This window comes from Salmo salar, chromosome 22 (assembly GCF_965601325.2).
Source record: "Salmo salar chromosome 22, fSalSal1, whole genome shotgun sequence".
Taxonomy (NCBI): Eukaryota; Metazoa; Chordata; class Actinopteri; order Salmoniformes; family Salmonidae; genus Salmo; species Salmo salar.
The window spans coordinates 29,846,657-29,869,927 of NC_138312.1; the positions used below are offsets into that span (position 1 = coordinate 29,846,657).

General features: G+C 44.1%; 1 protein-coding gene and 1 long non-coding RNA gene across 4 annotated transcripts; one reads left to right on the forward strand and one right to left on the reverse strand.

Annotated features, from left to right (window-relative positions):
* Window positions 1-139: 139 nt before the first annotated feature.
* ccnd3 (cyclin D3) lies at window positions 140-11,357 on the reverse strand. Of its 2 annotated transcripts, none has more exons than XM_014166893.3 (7): window positions 11,282-11,357; window positions 4,684-4,784; window positions 3,335-4,430; window positions 2,512-2,727; window positions 2,088-2,247; window positions 1,102-1,244; window positions 140-790 (listed from the first exon to the last, which is right to left on the reverse strand). In XM_014166893.3, exons 3-7 carry the CDS (start codon window positions 3,572-3,574, stop codon window positions 629-631), a joined length of 921 nt encoding a protein of 306 aa, XP_014022368.1. In that variant the 5' UTR covers window positions 3,575-4,430; window positions 4,684-4,784; window positions 11,282-11,357; the 3' UTR covers window positions 140-628. The 2 variants fall into 2 exon arrangements, with proteins under 2 accessions (XP_014022368.1, XP_014022369.1); XM_014166894.3 differs by lacking the exon at window positions 11,282-11,357 and adding an exon at window positions 4,906-5,771.
* Window positions 11,358-17,973: 6,616 nt separating this feature from the next.
* On the forward strand, window positions 17,974-22,790 carry LOC106583061 (uncharacterized). Of its 2 annotated transcripts, XR_006761428.2 has the most exons (4): window positions 17,974-18,709; window positions 20,055-20,199; window positions 20,335-20,577; window positions 20,692-22,788. It is a non-coding gene; the product is annotated as an uncharacterized LOC106583061 (long non-coding RNA). The 2 variants fall into 2 exon arrangements; XR_014382159.1 differs by having other exon boundaries at window positions 20,335-22,790.
* The last annotated feature ends 481 nt before the right edge of the window (window positions 22,791-23,271 follow it).

Consider the following 23,271-nt stretch of genomic DNA (forward strand, 5'->3'; position numbering starts at 1 on the left):
TGCATGGCATTGTTTGTGCTTATCAAACTCTGCTGGCATTAGCCAAGATATAGAGGTGTACTGTAACTGTCCTGAGTGAGTGACTGTTCGCAGGATGAGAGAGATGTCAGAAGGGGTACTAAATACAACACCATGAAAAGCAGCATTTTTTTTTATAATTCATAATGTATTCACAGAGAACACCACTCGGCAAACTCACACAGTGCAAACATTGAAATGGAAATTCAGTGTAATACTTCTGGCAATATCACAAATAGCATGTTTTAAGTTAAAAAGATAGCCCTGTGTTCCCTGACGCTAGCGACAGTAACTTAAGTTTTAAAACGTCCTTTAAAAAACCTTAGCAGCAACAGCATAGCAACGACAAAGAACTCAAACACACTGTAAAATATAATGTAAACAGAAAAAAACCTTTGGACATCAAAAAGATCTCCACAATTCATTATGTGTGAACACAGTAATGCTTATAAGACATGTTGTTTCTTATCACATACATTCTTTGTTTTAGTGACTGCCAAAAATAGTCTTACGGGGTAGTTAAGACACCTCCCTCATTATGGTCACAACGGTATAAATAAGCTCCAGTCATTGTTAAGAGAGCAGTTAAAGTGTCTGCTTAGTGTCATCTCTAGCCCAGTGGTGACAGGTGTACGTCCTGGATGTCAGTGGGGGTGTAGCTGACCTCTGGGCCGGGCGTCCCTGAACGGCAAGCCCCCGGTGCCTGGGGGCAGGGGGGCAGGCTGAGCTCCAGCACACCCTCCAACTGGTCAGAGCAGCAGCAGAGAGACTCCTGTTTGGGGACAGAGCAGTAAAGAAAGAGTTTTAAGAATGGTAAAATGAAAAGCTGAAACATCAAACTCCAGAGTCCTCACCAACCAAGGCCCCCCAGAGAAAACAATGGCATTTGTACTATTTGTTTCAAAACCAGTTTGCTTGCTTCCTTGAATAAAGGAGGCCTTTTTCTGCACCTTGTAGAGTAGGAGGGGCCAGACAAACAAGGAGGAGTCAGACAAACAAGAAAAATACAGGCATTTGCTTGAAGAGGAATCAGACAAGGTTAAAAGAAGGAGCAGCAGGTTTCTAGTTAAATATTCGCCTCACCAGATCAATGGCCAAGATGTTGGCTAGCAACTGCATGAGTGAATCATTGGATAGAGATCCTTCCAGGAGCTTCAGTCTGCGAATGGCAGTGCCCACACTGGCACAGGCAATAGTGGAAGGCAGGAACACAGAGAACTTAAACTCTAAAAGCAGGGAGATAAACGAGAGATCAGCGGAAATGTAATACCTATAGGTTTGACTAGTCTGTTATAGTAATCTGCTTAGATGACAGCAATTGTCAGACCCACTTTGTGGACAAGGAACATAATACCAGGTGTGCAACAGAAAACAATTTCTTAACAATTGTGAGTTAGTGGTTTGGAGCAGACATCATTGATCGCTGAGGCAGAATGCCATAGGAGTAGAGGAATGCTGCCATTATAGACCCGCCCTAACAGACAGACAATAGGAAGTGCTTAAAGACGGTAATTTCCCAAAACCTGAAAATCCAATGGCTTCAGGCAGGAAAGACGAGACAATTAATCAATCTCAGGCAATCCTTTCACCAACACCTCATAGAATTGGTTTCAAAGTCCGGAATGGGCCACATCCAGATACAATAAAACGACCTATTCAAAATGACCATGACTGTATCCCAGTGACTGGTTGCCTCGGGCAACCTCGTGGGAGATTTGTGGGAAATCAGGCAGTTGAATGGACGGACATGGGTCTTTCACACCGCACAATACAGGATTACACAAACTCACCCCCACCCCCCCACCCCCAAATGAACCGCTGACACATCGTAATCAAAGTTATGGCTGCTGTGTGCCCTTTGTTTGCCTCACACAGAGCCAGTTGATTTCTTGAAACAAAAGCTATTATCATCATTAATCAAAGAAGTGCCACGCACATAGAATAACACGCACATAGAATAACATTGTGATGTTCGTTTTTCTATGATACTTGACTTGTAGGCCTAAATGTTTCTGCATTGCTAAAAGCAAGTCACACATCGCCATGAGTTACCCAATGCCTGCCTCTACCTGTGGCTGCCAGTGCAATGTAGGAGTGGACATGCCTGCGCAAGGCATGGAGGTTGTGAGGGATTATGGGTATGCCATGAAGAATTTGCTCCAGGAAGTCAGAGGGTAACACAGAAGCCAGGTCCCACTCTAACCCTGCCACCACCAAAAGTTCCCACTGCTGCAAAACAGACACACACAATACATTAAATCCAGCATAAGCTCCAACTGCTGCATAACATAAATACATATGTAGGCTATTACAATAACATAAAATAGGCTCCCACTGACAGAAAAGCAGAACAGAGAACTGAAAGTGCATTCAACCTGCTATTACAAAGTAATAACACACTTATTGATGAGTCAAAGCTCATCAAATTTATCAGCCATTTTATTATATGTATGGCAAAAGCACATGGAACTTGTAAACAAATCTTGTGTTTACCAGGAGCTCTGACACTGTAATGGCATTGTCAGTGTAGATGCAGAGCTTGCTGGCACTCAGGGGTACCGTCTCACGCAGTTTTGAGGCCAGGAACATGCAAACAGCACCTAAAAGCTGCAGGTTGGACCTTTGAACAGGGAAGCAACTCATGTAACGGTCCAGATAGTGGATGGCCAAAGGAAACACCTCTTCCTCACACTTCTGCTCCTCGCAAACCTGTTGGAAGAAAGAAGTTTGTTAAACAATGATAAGTTAAGACTTTACTGGTTTCATGGAAAGATTTGTTTCTATACACATGCATGTTTCTTGTAGTTTTCTTGTACTCCAATATCTCTCTCGTTTGGTGATAGTATTTTACAGGGGTGCAACTTTGGATTTAGAAGTGGGGGGGACATAATTATTTTGGATTTTTTTTATCCAGTCTTATACACTCTCCAAACAGCCTATCAGACCACGCAGAGTTGTCCGCATGGTCCTAAAGCACCCCGTTGCCTTGTTATGTATCACATTGCAATGATAAAACTGGGGGGGGACAAATATGCAATTTCAGAATGTGAGGGCGACATGTCCCCCGTCCCCAGTGAAAGTTGCGCCCCTGGTATTTTACCCAATCAGTCCAAGCGAGTCCCTCTTACTTTCAGGTGCAATGCAGGCTGATGAGTGCATTAGCGACATAAGAAAGGAAACGGAGACAAGTAACGTTAATATTGGATGACGGTGGTCAATTAAAGAATTACATCCGAGTTGACAGCAGAATCCTATCAAAATGAACACTAACCGTGACCTGAATGTCTTTCACTTTGGATATTTTGTCATACATTACCTGTAGCATCCATACTGCCAATATTCTCCGCATATATGGCTGAATGTCTGTCTGAATCGTGCCGAAGTATGATGGTGAGGCCCGACTGGTCTTTTCCAGTGACAGAAGGTTCTGCAATGCTCGATGGTCCCGTGTCAGGGTCGGGTCAGAGCTGGCCCGAAGAGCAGCAGAATTCATATATTCGGTGGTGCTTTCTGAGGCGGCTTGGAATCGTCCATCCTCGTGACACAACAACTCCATTAGAGGGTTGTTGGACAACGTTAGTAGGGTCTCCCTCAGTTAGCTAGCTTAGCTAACAAACTCAATACGTTAATTGGCGTTAGCGAAGTTTTTTACCTCTGCCTCCCTCTCAGCTACTATAGCTAGCTAACAGAGCAGAAATGTTCTGGATTTTCTGAAAATTCAGAATGTCCTTTGTCGTCAAATAGTAGGTCGGGTTCCTTTCCTCTCATTCACATGACTTTAGTTCGCTAATGTTATATATGTGAACTCTAACGTGTAGAAGCGAGATGCGAAACGCTATGCCCTCGCGCCCCCTAGCACCATGGGAATTTCAAACGCAGCTCGAGCTGTCACACCTTGGAGTCATCTGGTAGGCCAGGCCAGGCCAGGCCAGGGTACCAGTCAGGGGGGGGGGGGGGATTCTGGCCTTTTTTGTGGACGGTAGCAATACAACTTAAGACATCTTACTTAAAACAAAACAACAACAACAACAAAAAAACATGTCAACATTTTTATTTTTACAGTAACAGTCAGTCCAAGGCCATTTGTGACAGGCATGGCGGTTTCCAGATCACGGGACCGAGTTCTGCAGCTCCAGACGGAATCTCTGCAGAAATATGGGGTGTGTTTGCAATTTAAGCAGCTCCAGCAGAGCATCCTTCTGTTCGGAGGCCAGGTCGGCCTTGTAGTGCTGCGCCATGGTGAGCAGACGTTGGTGCCACCGCACAGAAAGGACACGCATCTCACTGCGGAAGAACAGGAAGTGGCCGACCAGGGCATCCAGGACACGGAAGGGCAGGGCGTATTTCTTGTCCAGTAACCAGTAAGAGTCGCAGGAAGATACTCCATCTCTGCCAGTTTGAGCATGGCATCACTGCAAGAATCCGAGTCATTTGTTTACTGCATTATTTCAATAGAGGACAAGTTGTGGCAAGCCCTGCTGTTCTACTACCTTTAATACAGTACCATACATTCACATTAATTTCCACATACATAATCAGCGATAGTCAAGCTGCCACGCTTATACACCAAGTCCCTAACCAAAACGGCAAGCCGAGCAATTACATTAAGGCATCGTAGATCATACAAAACTGCACACATAACTCAGGTAAAAGTGTGTCTCTTACCCGGAATGCACTACAGGGATTGAGCACTTTGTGAGTATGCTGCAAATGATGATAGCCTCTGAGAATTCATGTTCGAAATTCACAGCTCGGGATCAGGATGCCTGAGTGAGAAAGCGAACAAATGTGTGAACACACATCCAGTGACACATGAAACATATGCTGTTTAGAGTTAGTCGTTAGTTGAACATGTTAAATAGATCATAGTTGATCATTGTTATTTACCTTGAGATAAACACTCAACCTAAGGTATTTTTTGTTTTGTTTATTGGTTAGCATCATAGCTTTTCTGACCACTCAATTCCGTGCTTTCTTTACCAAAATAACAGTATAAATCTCGTCGAGTTTATGATCTGATTAGACAATACTGCCACCCAGTGGCAGCGACTGTAACATGCACCCAGAACAAAATCCAGTATACAGATAGAGAAGTCCACAAATGTTGAATGCCTGACAGCAAAATGTGTATTATTTTAATTACTTTCATTCCACATTATTACATCCTGGAAACCATACATCTACTTATCAACCAAGTTTTCAGATCTACCTGACTATATATCTCTCCCCTTTGATACATGTTCTTGATTTGTCTCACCTTTGAACCATGCCCCTGGCTTGAAAATAGCCTTCTTCAGGGCCATGTACAAGTGGAAGTTTCGTTTTTTTATACTCTGCAATGTCATCTCGTATCCTTGGCAGTAGCACCAAGTTGTAGAACCGTTGGGCCATTCGCTCCTTCAAATTGGCTGCTTTACATGATGTATTGTTGTCTTTACCTTCTTGCCATTGGTGCTGTTGTCTGTGCCAAATAATGTTTGGACCATGTTTTGTGCTGCTACCATGTTGTGGTGCTACCATGTTGTTGTCATGTTGTGTTTCTACCATGCTGTGTTGTCATGTGTTGCTGCCTTGCTATGTTGTAGTCTTAGGTCTTTCTTGATGTAGTGTTGTGTTGTCTCTCTTGTCGGGATGTGTATTTTGTCCTATATTTATATACACTGCTCAAAAAAAAAGGGAACACTTAAACAATACATCCTAGATCTGAATGAAAGAAATAATCTTATTAAGTACTTTTTTCTTTACATAGTTGAATGTGCTGACAACAAAATCACACAAAAATAATCAATGGAAATCCAATTTATCAACCCATGGAGGTCTGGATTTGGAGTCACACTCAAAATTCAAGTGGAAAACCACACTACAGGCTGATCCAACTTTGATGTAATGTCCTTAAAACAAGTCAAAATGAGGCTCAGTTGTGTGTGTGGCCTACACGTGCCTGTATGACCTCCCTACAACGCCTGGGCATGCTCCTGATGAGGTGGCGGATTGTCTCCTGAGGGATCTTCTCCCAGACCTGGACTAAAGCATCCGCCAACTCCTGGACAGTCTGTGGTGCAACGTGGCGTTGGTGGATGGAGCGAGACATGATTTCCCAGATGTCCTCAATTGGATTCAGGTCTGGGGAACGGGCAGGCCAGTCCATAGCATCAATGCCTTCCTCTTGCAGGAACTGCTGACACACTCCAGCCACATGAGGTCTAGCATTGTCTTGCATTAGGAGGAACCCAGGGCCAACCGCACCAGCATATAGTCTCACAAGGGGTCTGAGGATCTCATCTCGGTACCTAATGGCAGTCAGGCTACCTCTGGAGGGCTGTGCGGCCCCCCAAAGAAATGCCACCCCACACCATGACTGACCCACCGCCAAACCGGTCATGCTGGAGGATGTTGCAGGCAGCAGAACGTTCTCCACGGCGTCTCCAGACTGTCACGTCTGTTACATGTGCTCAGTGTGAACCTGCTTTCATCTGTGAAGAGCACAGGGCACCAGTGGCAAATTTGCCAATCTTGGTGTTCTCTGGCAAATGCCAAACGTCCTGCACGGTGTTGGGCTGTAAGCACAACCCCCACCTGTGGACGTCGGGTCCTCATACCACCCTCATGGAGTCTGTTTCTGATCGTTTGAGCAGACACATGCACATTTGTGGCCTGCTGGAGGTCATTTTGCAGGGCTCTGGCAGTGCTCCTCCTGCTTCTCCTTGCACAAAGGCGGAGGTAGCGGTCCTGCTGCTGGGTTGTTGCCCTCCTACGGCTCCTCCACGTCTCCTGATGTACTGGCCTGTCTCCTGGTAGCGCCTCCATGCTCTGGACACTACACTGACAGACACAGCAAACCTTCTTGCCACAGCTCGCATTGATGTGCCATCCTGGATGAGCTGCACTACCTGAGCCACTTGTGTGGGTTGTAGACTCCGTCTCATGCTACCACTAGAGTGAAAGCACCGGCAGCATTCAAAAGTGACCAAAACATCAGCCAGGAAGCATAGGAACTGAGAAGTGGTCTGTGGTCTCCACCTGCAGAACCACTCCTTTATTGGGGGTGTCTTGCTTATTGCCTATAATTTCCACCTGTTGTCTATTCCATTTGCACAACAGCATGTGAAATGTATTGTCAATCAGTGTTGCTTCCTAAGTGGACAGTTTGATTTCACAGAAGTGTGATTGACTTGGAGTTACATTGTGTTGTTTAAGTGTTCCCTTTATTTTTTAGCAGTATATATAAAAAAATGTCTTTAAAAAAATCCCAGCCCTCGTCCGCACAGGAGGCCTTTTGCTAGGCCATCATTGTAAATAAGAATGTGTTCTTAACAAAATCAGATGGATCAACACCCTCCCTATCTTTCTGTAGTCTCTCCAACACTTTTAGATCAACTACTGGAGGCGGGAGTAGCCATGGTGGATTTACAGGAATAGCTACCGTTGGACTAAACTCCCATCTCCCAGTCCCATCTCCTTCGCCTGGGTATTACCCACCCAAAGCTTGTGTTCTGTCTTCGCTCATGTTCCCAGCATGCCTGTAAAATCCTTTCACAGGATGAGACACCCCATGTCCCTGTAGGTTAATCCAATAATTAATTGCCAGCTGCTGTCTCCTAATCTGCAATGGCATATCCCCCATCTCCACCTGTAGTGCAGCCAATTGGGATGTCTGAAACACCCCACTACATATTCTGAGTCCTTGCCCCTGTATGACAGCTAGCCTTTCCAATGAGGTCCGGGCTGCTGAACCATACACTTTACTGCCATAGTCTATTACAGATCGGATCAATGCAACATACATGGTCCTCACTGAGGAACGCCCCCGACTCCTTCCCTGTCAGACAGCGCATCACATTTATCCCCTTACACTTTCCCACCACTCTCTCAATGTGTTCTGCCCAGGTCAGTCTAGTGCCAAAGTATACCCCAAGGAACCCGAAGACCCCACTCTCTTCAAGTATCTCCCATAGAAACTCAAGCATACCTCATCACCCACCTTCCTCCTGGTAAAGAACACTGAGTTCTCTACAGAACCTAAACCACCACATTAATACCCACCGCTCTACCTCATCAATTGCTTCCTGTACCTTCCTGACTATGTATGGCACATCTCTTCCCCTCTTCCATAAGGCCCCATCATCTGCAAATAATGACCTCCAAATATCCGTCTGTACCCTGTACCTGAGAATAAACATCATTGATCATGATTGAGAACAACAGAGGACTAATCACGCTCCCCTGTTGGTGTACTGTTATCCACCAGGTAGCTGCCTGATAAAGGATTTCCGGAGGGTGGGGAAGTCTCTATCCAGTTGTACGTTCTTCCTTCTACCCCCATAATATCAAGCTTGATTCACAACCCCTCCTTCCACATCTCCACATCAAAAAAGACAGCTAAGTCTCCTTGTTCACCTGAGCCTTCCTGACCTCTGCTTCTAACCAGAGCACTGGGTCCATAGTTCCCCTACCCTCCCTGAACCTACTGATGTGGTGATGCTAGCCCCCTGCTCTCCAGGAAGTAAGTTAGCCTCTCCGTAATCATACATTCCATAATCTTACATACATGTGATGTTAAAGCTATTGGTCGATAGCTTGTTGTCCTTGTTGGGTACCACTACTGCCTCCTTCTAACTGCCTGCTAGTGTCCCCTCCCCCCACACTCTGTTGTACAACACCAATACCTTATCCAGTGCTTCATCACTAAGATGGGCCAACATAACATAGCACACATCTTTCCCAGGTGAAGTTAACCCAGCCTTACCTATTGCCCTTTTCACATCTGCCATGGTAAAATCATTTACATCCTCCCTCCTATCAAGCACTCCAGGATGCTCCTCTCTCATTCTCTCTCTCTCCCTCTGCTCCTCCTCTGACAAATTTGCAGAGCTATGCACTTGGACAAATGCTTTGGCCATCATCTCTGCCTTCTCATCTGTTACTGCCACATCCTTCCCACTCGTCAACACTGGATAATCCCACTCCCTCCTGACCCCACTCATCCTCTTAATCATCCCCCACACTTCTCCCACAGGTGTCACACTTCCAATGGTGTCATAGAACCGACACCAACATGACCTCTTTTCCTGATAGTTCCCCACACCAGGACCAGCTTATACTGAATCAGATGTCGGAAGTTATGCGTCCTTTTCAGTACTCTAAATGCCCTGTTCCTACTCCTCACCATTGCCCCCCACTCCTCCATCCACCACGGGACTGCTTTCCTCCTCTTCCTTGAACACTTAGGTAAAGCCTCAGTAGCTGCCCCCACTAATGCTGTTCTCACCCAGTTATTCATACTATCCACATCCCCTCTCATATACACCCGAGCCATCACCTGCTCAGTCAGCTCCTTTAACTGATCCCACTTTGCCCTTCCAAACACCCACTGACACCTCCTCCTCCCTCTGGCCTACTGTGCATACTATGGGGTAATGATCACTTCCTACTGTCGACTCCTCCCATACCTCCCACTCACAGATTTCTGCCATCACACTAGATACCAGAGTGAGGTCCAAGACAGACTCTTTCCCTGTGGCTTCGTCAATCCTGGTCCCTCAGCCATTTTCAGGCACACCAGATCATTCATTTCTATCAGATTTTCCATCACTTGGCCATTTCTATCCATCCGTTTCCCCCCCAGAGCATGTTGTGGGCATTAAAATCCCCAAATCACATTACCTTACTTCTATCCTGGCCCTCCACCCTCTCCAGCACTTCCAGGTCAGATATCTGATACGGATTATAGAAGTTCACTACCACTATCACCCCCCTCTCAACCACAACTCCACCACATATTCCTGTTCAATACCTTTGCCTAGCATCCTGTAGGGAACTCCTTGCTTTATGAAGGTGGCACATCCTCCCCCCCACTACATATCCCTGTATGATAAACTCCACAGTCAGTTTGAGCCATGTTTCCTGCACACAAATCACATCAGGCTTAGCTGGCATATCTACAATGAACTGCTTGAACTCCTGCCCATCAGCCAACAGGCTTCGAGCATTCCATTGTAGTACTACCACCATAACTAAGATCCAGTAATACATGACTCCACCCTCAGCTGATAGAGGTAATCTCGAACCTCGTCCCATGTCAACCCTGTCATACTCAGATATCTCCTAGCAGCTTTCACTATTGGCTGAATCCTCTCTGTTTTAGACTCTACTTTAGCGATACTATTGATATCTCCTGCTATGAATGTCACCAGCTTTCTCTTATCTATGCATCCCATATCATCTGCCCCGTAATCCCCAATCTAGATGCACCTACCCATTTTTCCCTTGAACCTGTTTCTCCCTGGACCACCCTCACTGCCTCAGCATGACACACTTCTCTCCACTCTCACTTGTTGCACCACCACTGCCTGCTTCATTGACTAACACCCACTATATGCCACACTATGAGCACCCCCACAGCTGCAGCACTTTGGTTGTACACCATCCCCAAACTCCCCTCCACACCTCTTTTTCTCTTTACAGGCTGTTGCCATATGCCCAAACCTCTGGCAGTTATAACATCTTTGAACATTCACTAGAACGCCTCCTCTCAAATTGTGCTTAACTCTTTAGTGCTAACACTCACAGGCCCTCCTGTTATCACTCCTTTAATCCACTGCTTCGCTGCTTGATACCGCCTTACACTGCTCTATTTGCTTCACTCAGAGCTTTTTCCCTCTGCGCCATGTCCGTAAAGAAAACCAACACGTTCCCATCTATTAACATTTTAGCGTTGACAACTTCCCCAATCAACTATTATCACAGCCGTCAACCTTATCGGACTCATCGCCCCAACTCCCTAAACTCCAGAATCACTAAATGCTCCTCCTCACCTCCATGCTCCCCTCGCATTTTATCTTGCACTTCCTCGGCACTTCCTACTTCGAACTGCCAATAGTGTTGGAAACTATGTTGCTCTCCTCAAACTTCCTTTTATTCCTCCATAGACCTATAGACCTCTCGCTCCCCTTCAAACCCCTAGTCCCTTTCTCTCCCGCTTTCTTCTTCTTACTCCCTCCTTTATTTGTACCATTATGCTCCATCACTATCTCCAACCATATCTGACCCAGTCACGGCACAGCCGTGCCGAACCGCAGCCACACAGAGTAAAGTCTGATTGTTTGTTTATCAACGATTGATCGCTAGCCACAGCTTTCAGCCTCTCCCTAACTTCTCTCTGAGCACAGGGTCAGATAGCTGTGCTGGCTGGCTGATCTACTGGCTGATTGATTGGCTGTACCTTGGAAAATACTCTACTCCCTCTCTCATTACGTCCCCTTACCTCAGTCTATCAAGGTTCCAGTCAACACACGTACATCTTAATCCAACGGAAGTGACATATTATTGGGGCGATATTTAGCAAAGGAAGCAAACTCTTTGGTAGGAATTACTGGATATATTGGAATTCGTTAATCTTTAAAAAAAAAAAATAATAATAATAATACATGAACAAAATGTTCTATGTACAAGAAAAAAATAGGCGAAGATAAAATACCGGATTTTTTTTTTCAACACGCAGGAACCACAGATAGAAACGCTCCACAACAAGCTTTCTCTGCCCTTAACCTTGTTCTGAACACCTCCAAAACAAAAGTCATGTGGTTTGGTAAGAAGAATGCCCCTCTCCCCACCGGTGTGATTACTACCTCTGAGGGTTTAGAGCTTGAGATAGTCACCTCATACAAGTACTTGGGAGCATGGCTAGATGGTACACTTTCCTTCTCTCAGCACATATCAAAGCTTCAGGCTAAGGTTAAATCTAGACTTGGTTTCCTCTATCACCACAGCTGCCAAACTAACCCTGATTCAGATGACCATTCTACCCATGCTAGATTACGGAGACATAATTTATAGATCGGCAGGTAAGGGTGCTCTCGAGCGGCTAGATGTTCTTTACCATTCGGCCATCAGATTTGCCACCAATGCTCCTTATATGACACATCACTGCACTCTACTCCTCTGTAAACTGGTCATCTCTGTATACCCGTCGCAAGACCCACTGGTTGATGCTTATAAAACCCTCTTAGGCCTCACTCCCCCCTATGAAATATCTATTGCAGCCCTCATCCTCCACATAAACTCATCAAAAAAAGAAACGTCCCTTTTTCAGGACACTGTCTTTCAAAGATAATTCATAAAAATCCAAATAACTTCACAGATCTTCATTGTAAAGGGTTTAAACACTGTTTCCTATACCTGTTCAATGAATTATAAACAATTAATGAACATGCACCTGTAGAACGGTCGTTAAGACACTAACAGCTTACAGACGGTAGGCAATTAAGGTCACAGTTATGAAAAGTTAGGACACTAAAGAGGCCTTTCTACTGACTCTGAAAAACACCAAAAGAAAGATGCCCAGGGTCCCTGCTCATCTGCGTGAACGTGCCTTATGCATGCTGCAAGGAGGCATGAGGACTGCAATAAATTGCAATGTCCGTACTGTGAGACACCTAAGACAGCGCTACAGGGAGACAGGACGGACAGCTGATTGTCCTTGCAGTGGCAGACCACGTGTAACAACACCTGCACAGGATCGGTACATCCGAACATCACACAAGTACAGGATGGCAACAACAACTGCCTGAGTTACACCAGGAACACACAATCCCTCCATCGGTGCTCAGACTGAGAGAGGCTGGACTGAGGGCTTGTAGGCCTGTTGTAAGGCGGGTCCTCACCAGACATCACCGGCAACAACGTCACCTATGGGCACAAAGCCACCATCGGTGGACCAGAAAGGACAGGCAAAAAGTTATCTTCATTGACGAGTCGCGGTTTTGTCTCACCAGGGGTGATGGTCGGAGTTGCGTTTATCGTCGAAGGAATGAGCATTACACTGAGGCCTGTACTCTGGAGCGGGATCGATTTGGAGGTGGAGGGTCCACAGCATCATCGGTGGTGTCACAGCATCATCGGACTGAGCTTGTTGTCATTGCAGGCAATCTCAATGCTGTGCGTTACAGGGAAGACATCCTCCTCCCTCATGTGGTACCCTTCCTGCAGGCTCATCCTGACATGACCCTCCAGCATGACAATGCCACCAGCCATATTGCTCGTTCTGTGAGTGATTTCCTGCAAGACAGGAATGTCAGTGTTCTGCCATGGCCAGCAAAGAGCCCGGATCTCAATCCCATTGAGCACCTCTGGGACCTGTTGGAATGGAGAGTGAGGGCTAGGGCCATTCCCCCAGAAATGTCCGGGAACTTGCTGGTGCCTTGGTGGAAGAGTGGGGTAACATCTCACAGCAAGAACTGGCAAATCTGGTACAGTCCATGAGGAGGAGATGCACTGCAGTACTTAATGCAGCTGGTGGCCACACCAGATACTGACTGTTACTTTTGATTTTGACCCCCCCCCCCCCCTTTGTTCAGGGACACATTATTCAATTTCTGTTAGACACGTGTCTGTGGAACTTTTTTTGTAAAATGTTTTACATTTAAGTCATTTAGCAGACGCTCTTATCCAGAGCGACTTACAAATTGGTGCATTCACCTTATGATATCCAGTGGAACAACCACTTTACAATAGTGCATCTAAATCTTTTAAGGGGGGGGGGGGGGGTTAGAAGGATTACTTTATGCTATCCTAGGTATTCCTTGAAGAGGTGGGGTTTCAGGTGTCTCCGGAAGGTGGTGATTGACTCCGCTGTCCTGGCGTCGTGAGGGAACTTGTTCCACCATTGGGGTGCCAGAGCAGCGAACAGTTTTGACTGGGCTGAGCGGGAACTGTGCTTCCTCAGAGGTAGGGAGGCGAGCAGGCCAGAGGTGGATTAACTTGTTCAGTTTATGTCTCAGTTGTTGAATCTTGTTATGTTCATACAAATATTTACACATGTTAAGTTTGCTGAAAATAAACACAGTCGACAGTGAGAGGACGTTTTTTTGTTGTTGCTGAGTTTACAACACGCATTCTGCCAGTCACATTCTGTTAAAGGTCCCCAAAGCACACACATCCCTTGGGTCGCTCCTCTTTTCAGTTCGCTGCAGCTAGCGACTGGAACGAGCTGCAAAAAAAACTAAAACTGGCCAGTTTTATCTCCATCTCTTCATTCAAAGCCTCATGGACAATCATGGACAATCTTACTGCCAGTTGTGGCTGCTTCGCGTGATGTATTATTGTCTCTACCTTCTTACCCTTTGTGCTGTTGTCGGTGCCCAATAATGTTGTGTTGCTTCCATGTTGTTGCTGCCATGCTATGTTGTCGTTTTAGGTCTCTCTTTATGTGGTGTTGTCTCTCTTGTCTTGTGTTTTGTCATATTTTTATTTTATTTTTAATCCCAGCCTCCCGCAGGAGGCCATTTGTCTTCTGGTAGTCCGTCATTGTAAATAAAAGTTGTTATTAACGGACTTGCCTAGTTAAATAAGGTTAAATAAAACATAAAAATATTTAACTAGATGTATAAATGTGAAGTATTCGTTTGGCGTTTCCACTATCATATATGGTAGTGAGAGGAAGCCCACTGGCGGGCAGTTGGAGAAGATGGATTTTGGCCGAGATTCTGCTAATTTTCTAATCAATTAAACATTTGATCTCAAAACAGTTTTCTGTTCCCAAAACTAAAATATGTTATGAACAGAGTGGACTACGTTTCGTTGACTTTACCCTTTGCAAAAGTTAGTACAAATCATGCTGTTTAGGAGTGCAATGGCGAATTTAGTTACAGTTTTTCTCCATTGGTTTGGCTCATTTCTTGAAACAGAAATTACTTTCTCAAAACTCTAAGATCATTTGGCAAAACAGTCTTACAGTTCAGCACAACACTATAGCTCACTTGCAAAAGCTCATATCTCTCCTAAAACTGTTCACTCATGCTTCAAAAATAAATTCCTTTCCCATATAAAGAGTCAGTGCCCGAAAATGGCAAAGATCCTTCTCAATTGCTTTGGCTCATTTCTTGAAACAGACCGGACGTTCTCAACACTCTTGGTGCTTTAACCAAAACTAAATTTCCTTCTCATTTAAACAGTCAGTGCCCCCAAAATGCTTCATCCCTTTGGCATTGTGTAAGCACTGCAAATCAAAATGTTTAGATGTTTTGTCACTATGGCAGAGGACCATTGAAATATCCCTCATGTCCACCTTTCAGTCTTAGCCCAGTCCTTCATTGACAATGGTTACTGTACTGTTTTTTGTCCAGCTAACAGAATACAATTGTGTATAAAACTGAAAAAAAGAAATAGGATTTTAGGGTAAGAGTAGCCTCCAAGGTTTGACATCACACATTGCACTCATACTGCCAAGGAAATTGTAACCATTATCATTCACACACATAAAGTAACTTCCATACATCAGAGTAAAAAGAAAATGTATACAGCATAATATACTGTAATATAAACACACAAACAAAAAACAATGAAAATGATATGCAGCCTACAGTGCTGTAAATAAAGCTGGAGTTTCACAACTAACAGTTCTTCACTGGTCGCTGTCCTCACCCTCCCTCTCCTGGCCACCATCCTCACCCTCCTGGCCATCCACACGCTGCTGTCTGTCTGGCCACAGATTCTCGTCCACATCACAGCGTATATTCTCCCTTGCGATGCAACGAGGGAAGAAACAGCGTGCATGTCTCAACCATCCCCTACACTGATCTCCTGTAATATCCTCACATGCAGCGTCCATTGCATGGAGCAGGGACCTCTGATCTTGAGCCCGATGCTCATACACTCTCCACCTCCAAGCGGAGAAATACTCCTCAATAGGATTGAGGAAAGGAGAGTAAGGTGGTAGGAACACCATGACCATCCTTGGATGAGTAGTGAACCAGGCCCTGATGAGCGGGTCACGGTGGAAATTCACATTGTCCCATACAATGACATATTGTGGTAGGTGAGGCCCTACGAGACCTCTCTCATTTTCAGGGATCAAATCAAAATGAAGGCGGTCCAAGAAGATGAGGAGCTTCTGTGTATTGTATGGGCCAAGACTGGGGATGTGAGACCCATCACACCATTCACAGATATGGCAGCACACATAGTTATATTGCCCCCTCGCTGGCCTGGGACATCCGCCGTGGCCCGGTGGCCAATAATATTACGGCCACGTCTTCGGCCCTTGGCCAGGTTGAAGCCAGCTTCATCCACAAACACGAGGATGTGATGGGTCTCGTTTCCTTCCAATGCCATTATTCTCTAAAATAGCGTAAAAAAAGAAAACATCAAATCAGTCATACAGAAGAGTCATACACTACAGTTACAGACAATTACATAGGAATGTTCTATGTTCTCCACAAGTTCAATATACTACTGGCCACTACTCCAGTGGTTCCAAACCTGGGGTACATGTACCCCTATGCAGAGGTACTACAGGGGGTATTTGACAGAAAGGGGAGGGGGGAAATCATCAATGACTAGACTTACTGAAATGTTACAGTAAAACCCACAGTATTAGATAGATTTACATGGGAGGCACTAATTGCAGCTCTTTGAACCCTTTTCTTATTGTATGTTATATTCTTCAAAATAAGGATTATAATGATAATTGCATCATACAGTAAGCTGCGTTTTTAGGCGAAATGTTGAAGTCAGATAAATCAAATACTTCCATACCTGGATTACCTGGATACACAAATCAGGTAAAGTGGGTACTGAAGCCAAAAAAGTTTGGGAACCACTGCTTAATTGTAAAAAGGTTATAATGATGGACAACCAGTAACTGACTTACATGTACATACTGGTACCGCAGCTCTTTCACTCTATCAGAGTTCCTCTCAAATGGTAGCCTGTAAATTTGCTTCATTGTCATCTGATGCTTCTTCAATATCCGGTCTATTGTGGAGTTGCTTATAGAGTTGACATTTTGGAATATGGCATTGTCTTGTAGGATTGCAGCGTGGATCTGTCTCAATGTGATGGCATTATTTGCCATCACCATGTTACAGATCTCTTGTTCTTGTTGTTCATTGAGAAGTTTTCCTCTGCCACCCGTGCAAGGTTGTCGTCCAATCCTAGATATAGAAGTCAAAGGACAACACTCCATTCATAATGTATACCTTATGTATTCCTTACAGAATGAGTTACCTATGTAATTGTATTGTTGTTTTACTTACAGTAACTTTACCACAATTCTAATGCATCACTGCACAGTGACTGGAATACTACTGTAAACTGTATCATCAATACTGTAGAAAATAAACTATTCCATAGTTTATTTTCTCCAATGTTTTTCTTGTCATTTTTAGTATCATAACATCTCATTGAGGTAAGATATTACTGTAGGCCTATCACACACGCCACACACACACACACACACACACACACACACACACACACTAAATGAATAGGTAAATGTGTAAATAAATATATTTCTTGCTCTATGCACAGTGTCCTGTCCTATACAACATATAATTCCATCATTGACTGACTACATACCTGTTTTCCCAGTGAAAGGTTTGGATGATGGAGGAGACTGTTGAGCGAGGCACATTAGGCTGCACTCAACGACCTGCCTCCGCCATTGTGAGGCCATGGTTGATGACATGGTCTATAATTGTGGCCCGAATTTCATCCGGGACAGCATGGTGTCTTCGTGCTCCTCGGCCTCTTCCCCCTATTCCACCACCACGCACCCTTACTCCTCCTCCTCTTCTTCTTCTTCCTCGAGCAGGCAGTTGCCCTTGTTCATTTACTTGGCCAGGTGCCTCCATGTTCAGAAATTGTACTGGTCCTGCATGGTCAAGCTCTTTACATACATGTTTGGCAGCATTCACAGTCATGGACAGCACCTGTCAGGTAACTAAACATACTGTTTGATTGGTCATCTGAGATGTGTGAAACTCCTCCTTCGTTAGTCAAGTTCTAGTTTCACCTGACTGTCAATTGCTGTAATAAATGTATAAAATGTTCCAAGGGATTCATATATGGTATTCATGGTATTATGTTCTTGACTAATTTTGACAATTGAACAGACTATTGTGCATGTGATGACTTATACAATGAAATGACGCTGACACGTTTTGGAGGGAACAACCATTAGACTGAGAATCAACAATCAGTTTAGATCGATAAGATCTATTCACTTGGAAATTGTGCTAAATGTAGGCTACATGTACTTAATCATTTGCAAAGATGTACTGAGACATTGAGACATGTACTTAGACATTTGCAATTTGATGAAATGAATGAGAAATTCAATTCTGTTGTGAACAATTGCCAAGTGGTTTGGAGGTTTGTCCATGTAGTTTTGAGAATGTAATTTCTGTTTCAAGAAATGAGCCAAACCAATGGAGAAAAACTGTAATGCGCCACTCACAGGGTTGGTGTTCCCTAACGGAAATATGCAGATGCCAATAGGATATCGCTAGCGCGTGCTTGGCTATGCCCACCTCCTTGCTTGTTCTGCCTGCCCACTATGACTCATTTGTTCCCATTGGAAACGACAAGTGGTCTATATTGGTTTAGTTATAAAAACAATATTTGCAGGAACTGTTGTGACTAGACACAGATTATCCATTATATTGACGATATACTAAAGTGACCGTTATAACGGATGGGGAAAAAATATCCTTAAAAAATGGAAGGCATCCTTGAGTCACGATCAGGTGGGACCATTGTTTGCCCCCGAGTGGCGAAGCATCTCAGAGCTAGAGGCGTGACTCCAGTCCCTGGTTAGAATCTAGGACATATCACATCAGGCCGTGAATGGGAGTCCCATCGGGCGGCGCACAATTGGCCCAGCGTCGCACTGGTTTGGCCGCCGCCATTGCAAGTAAGAATTTGTTTTTAACTTACTTGCCTAGTTAAATAAATAAAAAAAATAGCCAATGAGAGGGCAGATACGCATGTGGAAGAACAGGCACAACTCCGATATAAGTTTGTTTTGTTTGTTACTGGGATGTCACGTCTCCTACAACCTAAGCATTACAAAATGTATATTCGATCAAATAAGCCACACATCGCAAATAAGCCATTCATTTTGGGCTCAGTTATCCCTCTCGCTTTTCGGTCGTAGTTGTACTTCCTCTATTCGGAACCGGTGGGAACAGATTCATGGTTAGACTGGATCCAGCTTTTGTCAAATTAACGTTAGATTTGACTATTCGTAGCAGGTTAAGAAAGTGTACACTGTAGGTTAGGAGAATTAACGTAGCAGGCTAGGATAAATAGGTTAAGCTTAGGAAAAGGTTTAGGGTTAGCTAAAATGCAAAAAACAAAAAATACCCAGGTACAGTGGGCAGAAAGCCTGTGCATTTTCATAATAGGAAAATAACAAATGGCTTAAATCAATGGGGGTGACTTGGTGAGATCTATTGTTAGTTTTTGTTGCTTTCTTATAAAATTCATGAAATATCAGTAGTTAGCTAGCTACAACTTCTCACACCTGGTCTCTTACATCATGGTCCAAGATCCCATGTGGATCAACCAGTGATGTATAAATGCAGGATTGCTGATGCTACGTTATATACTGGCCATTGAGAACACAGTTTCTAAACATACTGTACTGTCTTTGATGAGATCCTTTGAATCCACCAGTTGGCCATGTTGGCAGTCCTCCATAAGAATTAATTGAATTCTACAGTATTTAAATTAAATGCTTCCAGGACAAAATTACATGTATTTAAGTATTATTTTTTTTTGTTATAGTGGGGACAGTAATATTAGCAATCTCTAAAAAATGATACTTAAAAAAAAAAAAATATATATATATATATATTTAAAATGTTTATGTTTAGCTCACATAATATAATGTAAAAGTAAGTATGCATGCATTAATGTGTCTGTAATAGAATCAACGTGGTAAAAACAAATGTAGACCTTAATAATAAATGCATTTCTATAGCTTCCTAAAATACTTTACAACGGTGGGGGAGTGCCAAAATGAAGGCACTGTGGCTTCAACACAAAGCCCCCAATTAGTCATCTTGTGTATATCTAAATGATCGGGATCAACATGCAACAATGTACAATTAAATTACCTGTCATCTGGTTGATTTCCTCCAAGCTTGCTCTCATCACCATTCAGATCTGACATTGTTCAATATCTGATTTTTAATGCTGAACAATATCTTAATGTTATTAATATTTATACTCTGTGTGCTGTATCCCATGCTTAGAGTGTGGCAGGTGACTTTGGCTGAGGGAAAGAGTGTGCAACAGACAATATCTATTCTGCACAAGAAGTTGGAGCAGTGCGGTGCTGTGAAGCAGGAAGTTTTACTGTGGACTGTGAGATTTACCATGCCACAGGAAATGCCAGGGGTAACTAAAGTTGTACTGCAAAGCTATGACATAAACTAAATGATCTGTCATGTAATTCATCAGACTACATCCTTCAACTACCCACAACAGCCACCTAATCTTTATTTTCTCTCTCTTTCTCTCTGTTTGTCACAGGCCAGCCCACCAAACTCCTGTATGTGATGCATAACTCAGAAACACCCCTGAGCTGCTTAGCCCTATTTGAAGGGGGTCCCTGTCTGACATGCTCATGATTAAGTTGAAGAGCCACTTCCAGAACGCCAAGGGGCACAAGGTAGAGAGCCGTGGCTCCCACCACCACTATTGTGATTTCCTGATAAAGGTTGGCGCTGTAATAAAATCACATTTTAATCAGTGTCGAGGGGCATTTCAGTAGAGGTGAGTGATCTGTACAGCGAATGAACACAAAGGAGGGTAAAGGGGATGTTCGATCTGTCTCACATTTTCTAAACTGATGTCCATGATCAAATCTCTGTGTGTTTGTTTTGGTAGTGTACTACAACTGTATGGTCCCTGGGGACTGCTGAAACCTGATGAAAGAGTTCATGCAAAGCTTCCTGGGCCCCAGCATCATGGAGCTGCCTTCTGTGTTTGCCACCATGCCTGAGGGCCTCTACGCGCCAGCGGACTGTGTTAACACCATGACCCAGTACCTGAAGATGTTCAGCAAAGTGCGCAAACAGTAGGTTCTCCCAGGGACCACACTTTGTCACATGCTTCATAGACAACAGGTGTAGACTAACAGTGAAATACTTACTTAGGGGTCCTTTTCCAACAATGCTGAGTTAAAGATAAGATTAAAATAAAAAAGATAACATAAATAGTGACACAGTGAATAACGAATAAAAATAATGAATAAAAAATAACATGGCTATACACTGAGTGTACAAAACATTACATAGCTACCTCAATTACCTTGTACCCCTGCACATCGACTCGGTACTGGTACTCCCTATATACAAGGTGCACCAGTACTGAGTCGATGTGGAGGGGTACAGAGTAATTGAGGTACCTGTAGGGGTAAAGTACTAGCAGCAGCATATCTCACTGGTCATCCCCAAAGCCAACACCTCCTTTGGCCGCCTTTCCTTCCAGTTCTCTGCTGCCAGTGACTGGAACAAATTGCAAAAATCGCTGAAGCTGGAGACTTATATTTCCCTCACTAACTTTAAACATCAGCTATCTGAGCAGCTAACCGATCGCTGCAGCTGTACATAGTCCATCTGTAAATAGCCCACCCAATCTACCTACCTCATCCCCATATTGTTTTTATTTACTTTTCTGCTCTTTTGCACATCATCATCTGCTCATCTATCACTCCAGTGTTCATTTGCTAAATTGTAATTACTTCGCTACTATGGCCTATTTATTGCCTACCTCCTCACGCCATTTGCACACACTGTATATAGACTTTCATTTTTTCTATTGTGTTATTGACTGTTCGCTTGTTTATTCCATGCGTAACTCTGTGTTGTTGTTTGTGTCGCACTGCTTTGCTTTATCTTGGCCAGGTCGCAGTTGTAAATGAGAACTTGTTCTCAACTAGCTTACTTGGTTAAATAAAGGTGAAATAAAAAATAAAAAAATATGTGGTGAGTATGAAAGTGTGTGTGGTGTCAGTGTGTACATGTTATGTGTGGGGTGGTAGGTAACCTAGTGGTTAAGAGCGTTGGACCGAAAGGTCTCTGGTTTGAATCCCTGAGCCGACTAGGTGCACAATCTGTCAAAGTGGCCTTGAGCAAGGCACTTCATCCTAATTGCTCTTGTCTACTAAAGTGTGGGTAGAGTCTAGTGTGTGCATAGTCAGAGTTAGAGCAAAAAAAGGTCCGTCCGGTTAGCCATTTGATTAGCTATTTAGCAGTCTTGTTTAGAATTCTTATGGCTTGAGGTAGAAGCTCTTCAGGGTCCTGTTGGTCTCAGACTTGGTGCATTGGTACCACTTTCCCTGCAGGAGAAGAGAGAACAGTCTGTGGCTGGAGTCTTTGACAATTTCTTGGGCCTTCCTCTGACACCGCCTGATATAGAGGTCCAGGGTGGCAGGGAGCTTGGCCCAAGTGATGTACGGGGCTGTAAGCACTACCCTCTGTAGCTCTTTGCGGTTGAATGCCAAGCAGTTGTCATACCAAGCGGTGATGCAGCCAGTCACCACTTGGGGGCGGCCTGTCAGGAGGTCCAGGATCCAGTTGAGAGGGAGGTGTTCAGTCCCAGGGGCCTTAGCTTAGTGACAAATACTTGATTAACTAAACCAAGATAGACCACAGCTTGTCGTCTCCAATGGGAACAAATTAGTTATAGTGGGCAGAACAAGCAAGTAGGTAGGCAGAGCCAAGCACGCGGTAGCAATATCCTATTGGCGAGTTCTAATATGCGTCTGCATATTTCCGTTAGGGAACACCTACTCTGTGAAGTGCGCATGTGCAATAACTCAATTGACCTTTGCACTCCTAAACAGCGCGATTTTTAAAAACTTTTGCAAAGAGTAAAGTCTACAAAACTTAGTCCACCCTGTTCATAACATATACTAGTTTTGGGAACAGAAAACTGTATTGAGATCAAATGTTTAATCGATGAGAAAATGTGCAGAATGTCGGCCAAAATCAATCTCGTTCATCTTCTCCCACTGCCCGCAGTGGGCTACCTCTCACTAACATAATTGGTAGTGAGTGGAAACGCCAACCCGGTGCTTCACATTTATACATACAGTGAAATATCAGTCTGTTGTTCTATCTGTGTTAGTGGTGCGCTTTGAGGGCACTATGGTGTTGAACGCTGAGCTGTAGTCAATGAACAGCATTCTCACGCAAGTGTTCCATTTGTCCAAGTGGGGAAGGGCAGTGTGGAGTGCATTAGATTGCATCATCTGTGGATTTGTTGGGGTGGTATGCGAATTGGAGTGGGTCTGGGATGATGGTGTTGATGTGAGCCATGACCAGCTTTTCAAAGCATTAATGGCTAAAGCTGTTTGTGCTACAAGCGATAGTCATGTACAGGAAATTCTTCATGGCAGCAGGAAATGTATGTGCTGAGCGTTAGTACAGCAACTCAAACTGATCAAAGGCTTTCACAACCACT

Bases quoted from the DNA above. Each gene is read 5' to 3' on its own strand.
- ccnd3 (XM_014166893.3), bottom strand. From the start codon at position 3,574: ATGGAGTTGTTGTGTCACGAGGATGGACGATTCCAAGCCGCCTCAGAA. The intron at 2,728-3,334 runs GTAATGTATGAC...TTCTTCCAACAG, and splicing joins TGGCAGTATGGATGCTACAG to GTTTGCGAGGAGCAGAAGTG. The intron at 791-1,101 runs GTGAGGCGAATA...GTCCCCAAACAG, and splicing joins ACATCTTGGCCATTGATCTG to GAGTCTCTCTGCTGCTGCTC.